Source organism: Vitis vinifera, chromosome 18, assembly GCF_030704535.1.
Source record: "Vitis vinifera cultivar Pinot Noir 40024 chromosome 18, ASM3070453v1".
Taxonomy (NCBI): Eukaryota; Viridiplantae; Streptophyta; class Magnoliopsida; order Vitales; family Vitaceae; genus Vitis; species Vitis vinifera.
Genome location: NC_081822.1, coordinates 26,485,494 through 26,490,063, shown reverse-complemented (window position 1 = coordinate 26,490,063; position 4,570 = coordinate 26,485,494). Strand labels below are relative to the sequence as shown.

The 4,570-nt window shown below is 33.9% G+C and overlaps 1 protein-coding gene across 1 annotated transcript; it reads left to right on the top strand.

Moving 5' to 3' along the window:
* Positions 1 to 327: 327 nt before the first annotated feature.
* Positions 328 to 3,365, top strand: LOC100252625 (laccase-14-like). The gene is made up of 6 exons (XM_019216353.2): positions 328 to 474; positions 711 to 862; positions 1,122 to 1,366; positions 1,459 to 1,587; positions 1,898 to 2,848; positions 2,983 to 3,365. The coding sequence occupies exons 1-6, from the start codon at positions 373 to 375 to the stop codon at positions 3,111 to 3,113; spliced, it is 1,710 nt and encodes a 569-aa protein (XP_019071898.2). The 5' UTR covers positions 328 to 372; the 3' UTR covers positions 3,114 to 3,365.
* The last annotated feature ends 1,205 nt before the right edge of the window (positions 3,366 to 4,570 follow it).

Here is a 4,570-nt window from a genome sequence, read left to right as displayed (position 1 = left end):
AGTTTTCATACGGGAGGTCAAAGTTTTAAAAATATCCTACATATATTTAATTAATTAACATTTGTTGAAATAATCAATAAAAGACTTGTGAAAGGATATTTTAAATTTATTCTAAAATAACGTGTAGGTAACGTGTAAGAAATATCATAATTAATTATTTTGAAGTGGTCCTGCTCATTGAAGTCGTCCTGAAAGAACATTGAAAACCAATACACATTCAAATCACTTCCTCTTATATTGACACGTATTGTATCCCTAGAGAATTACCATGCCTATATAATGAACCATATATGAAAGAAATACATCAAAAGCAGTAAGAGAATTGAAGGAGTTGTGTTTAGGACAAGAGAAGAGGCTTTTATTCCAAGGAAAATGTGGCTGATCATGAAGGTTTTCCTCCTGCAAATTTTAGCGTTTCTAGTTTTTGGTGGTGGCATCCATTGCCAAGCTTCGACCCGTCGGCTTACTTTTGTGGTAAATACTATATATGATTCTGGCCTTAACGCCACCTTGTAATCATGATATTTAGGGAGTGGTATTGCTCTCATTTCGTACCATATGACCTACTACCTTGGTGTCGTTGAGTCGTTCATGCATGCTATCAATTTCTAATTGGTTATACACTTACATGAATGGATCGATACAACTATTCATGCATGTGATATTTCTTTTGGGATCAGGTTGCATGGCTAACTTTTAATTGGTTGCAGGTGAGGGAAGCTTCATATAAAAGGCTTTGTAGCACCAAGAACATCTTAACAGTAAATGGAAAATTTCCGGGACCAACCATATATGCTACGAAAGGAGAGACGATCATTGTCGACGTTTATAACAAGGGAAATGAAAACATCACCATTCACTGGTAGGTCCTGTGCGTGTCTCAAAGAAAGAGCAGTGGTACCATGCTTGCATGACATATATTCTTTTATATCTAAGAGGGGGCTACAATATATAACTTTGAAAATAAAGTCAAATTTAAAACAATACTTTTAGGTTATTTGCTTTAGTTCCATTGAAATACAATTGATGCCTCTTGTTATTATGATAATATGTTGTTGCATGCCATCTTTTGTTACTTTGAAAATTAGTACTAGTTTTAACGTATAGTTATGGTTTCGCAGGCATGGGGTGACCATGCCTAGATATCCATGGACAGATGGTCCCGAGTATATCACACAATGCCCAATTCGGCCAGGGTCAAAGTTTACACAGAAGATCATCCTTTCCACTGAAGAAGGCACTCTATGGTGGCATGCTCACAGTGATTGGACCCGAGCCACTGTTCATGGAGCTATAATTATCTATCCCAAGAATGGAACCAAGTATCCTTTTCACAAACCTGATAGAGAGGTCCCTATCATATTAGGTATAAGTGTTGTTACTTTTAAAGGTTAATTTACATATTATGAATTAACCAACAAAGCAAAATCTAAAATTATTGAAGTTGTTGAAATGCAGGAGAATGGTGGAAGAATGATGTGAATGCGGTTCGAGATGAAGGGCTTGCAACCGGAGGTGACCCTGACCCCTCTGATGCATTATTGATAAATGGACAACCCGGTGATCTATATCCATGCTCAAAATCAGGTACAAAGTTTAACTTCCCATTTTAAAATTGTACACAATTTCATTTTCTTATATGTTAGCCATATTACTTTTTCTTATTAACATCAACATATTTAAAGCTTAATGCTAAGAAAGAGGAATATAGCTATGAGGATGGTAGAGCCATGATTTAAAACACAAAAAAAGGCTAGTCCAAATATAATTTTGAACTATGGAGCCAAATTTACACCCCTCATCAATCAATCACTTCATAATTAGTGGATCCTCATGGAAACTTTTTCTTTTTCTTTTGGCTAGTCATAAGTATACAACTTTCCTTCTCTAATTGCAGACACATTCAAGCTAACGGTGGATCATGGAAAGACCTATCTACTTCGCATAATCAATGCTGCTTTGCAGGAGGCTCTCTTCTTCTCCATTGACAAGCATAAAATTACAGTGGTTGGAACAGATGGTAGCTACACGAAACCATTGACAATAGATTTTATCACAATATTTCCTGGCCAAACCTATGATGTGTTACTAGAAGCTAACCAACGCCCGGATCACTATTACATGGCGGCTATAACTTATTCTGTTGCCCCGAAATATCAAGACTTTTATGATAACACAACCACCACAGCTATTGTACAATACAGCGGATACTACACTCCATCTTCACCTCCCTCCTTGCCTTATCTTCCTGCTTACAATGACACAAATGCATCCGTTCAGGTCATGGCCGGCCTCCGAAGCTTAGCAAATGCGGAACATCCTTGCAATGTCCCATTGAGCACGAGCACTAACCTGATTTACACTGTTTCTGTAAACTCGTACCCATGCGTCAATAATTCATGTGCAGGGGCCAATGGGACGCGATTCTCCTCAAGTATAAACAACATAAGCTTCCATACCCCTACAGTTGACATACTGCAAGCTTACTATTATAACATCAGTGGTGTATATGGAGATAAATTTCCTAGTGATCCACCACTGGTGTTCGATTTTACAGCTGATTATCTTCCATTAATCTATCAGTTGCCGAGCAGCGGAACAGAAGTAAGGGTGCTCGAGTATAACTCCACAGTGGAGATTGTTTTTCAAGGGACAAATGTGCTTGCAGCGACACACCACCCCATGCATCTCCATGGATACAGTTTCTATGTTGTTGGATGGGGATTTGGGAATTTCGATGGAAATAAGGACCCTTTGCGCTATAATCTGGTGGATCCTCCCTTTCAGAATACCATCTCTGTTCCTTCGAATGGTTGGGTTGCAATCAGATTCGAGGCATCCAACCCTGGTATGTTCCAAGCACTCATGTCCTCTATTAAAGAAAAAAACCCTTGAAACTGCCAACCTCCATACCAATGAAATATTTTTTCTTAATATTACAATAAAGTTAGGTGTAATGTTGGTATATTTTCTCTGTTGCAGGAGTGTGGTTCATGCACTGCCATGTAGAACGCCATCTGACTTGGGGCATGGAAACTGCGTTCATAGTGAAAAATGGTAAACACCCGGAAGCTCAAATGTTGCCTCCTCCGTCGGACATGCCACCATGTTGAAGCTGCAAAGAAATAACACGCCAAAGATTTCATTGAATATTTGTATTATTCATCTTTCATGATTTAATTTCTGTTTGATTTAAGTTAGTATTCCTCTTCAATTTTTTGTGTAAAGTTGATAAAAAGAATAATGTAAAGTTGCGGAATATTGTGTTTGGGATTATTAATGGAATTTGAGATATGCTATGGTGGAATTTTCCATAGCAGTCTTTGATTATAAAAAGAGAATTTGATGTTGTGTTCTTATTTCAACTCATTAAATAGACCAATACAATGTTAAGAAGCCTCTGAATGCCATGTCCACAATAGATAAATCTTTGATTTGACAATTTTTGGTCATTCCCATTTCATTCAACATGATAAAATATCATGCTGTATTAGAAAAGTTTGAAATGGGATAGTTGACATTTTTTAATTATCCATATTTTATTCCAATTCCGTCAAAGGTTACGTATCATATTAATAATCAAAAAAATTATAAATGATAATTTTTATAAAGTCTTATACAATTGAGATAAAATCAATTCCTTTTTATTTAAGTATTTTAAGTTAAAATAATTGGCATACTTTTCAACTCTTATTTTAAACCCTTTCCTGCTTCCTTAAGTAAAAACAAATCACTTGTTTTTATAAATTAAAACGTAGGAATTTATGGTTTAGAGAAAAAACACTTACAATTAACCAAGCTGCTTTAATTGACCGAACTCTCCAAGTCCATGTCAATATGTTAAGTTGGCAGGAAATCACTGACAGTTATGAGTGGTGTGCTAAAAAAGATTAAATGATTGAACTTTCATTTTATTCCAGCTGACACTCCAATGCTATTAAATTAAGAAATAAATTAATATATTATCCATTGACGAAGCACTGCATGACAATGTCAGAAGTGAAGAAAGGTGGAGACAGGCCAAAATTTCACGCTACTTATATCTAATGGATAGAGTTAAAGGAATAAATTTGGGCATAACCTAATTATACTTTATAAACACTCAAAAATAATTGTAAAGAATTAAATCCCAAAAAATAAATAACAATAAATGAAATTTCATGAATTAAAATGTTTTTTATTTCTAGTGTTTTTATCCATAAAAAAATATTTTGACATTATAAATGATTTTTAAAAGAATCACTTAGTATTTGAATGTAAATTAAAAAAAAAAAAAGTTCAGAAATTATTTTTAAGTGATTTTTTGGATTTTTAAAAATGATTTTCAAATATATTTAAATTTTATTTGGATTGACTTTTAACCGTTAAAAAAAAATTAAGTTGAATAAAAGTTTCTATACCTATTTAATTATTTATAAAAAAACTTATAACTTTTAAAAAAGGTTTCATATAGAATTCATAAAATTGTTATTTCTTATAAGAATTCTATAGTTCTATTTTTGTTTACACAATAAGTTCTTTCATGTTTAATAAAACTTTTACAACATCTTAAAAATTATTACTTTAATTT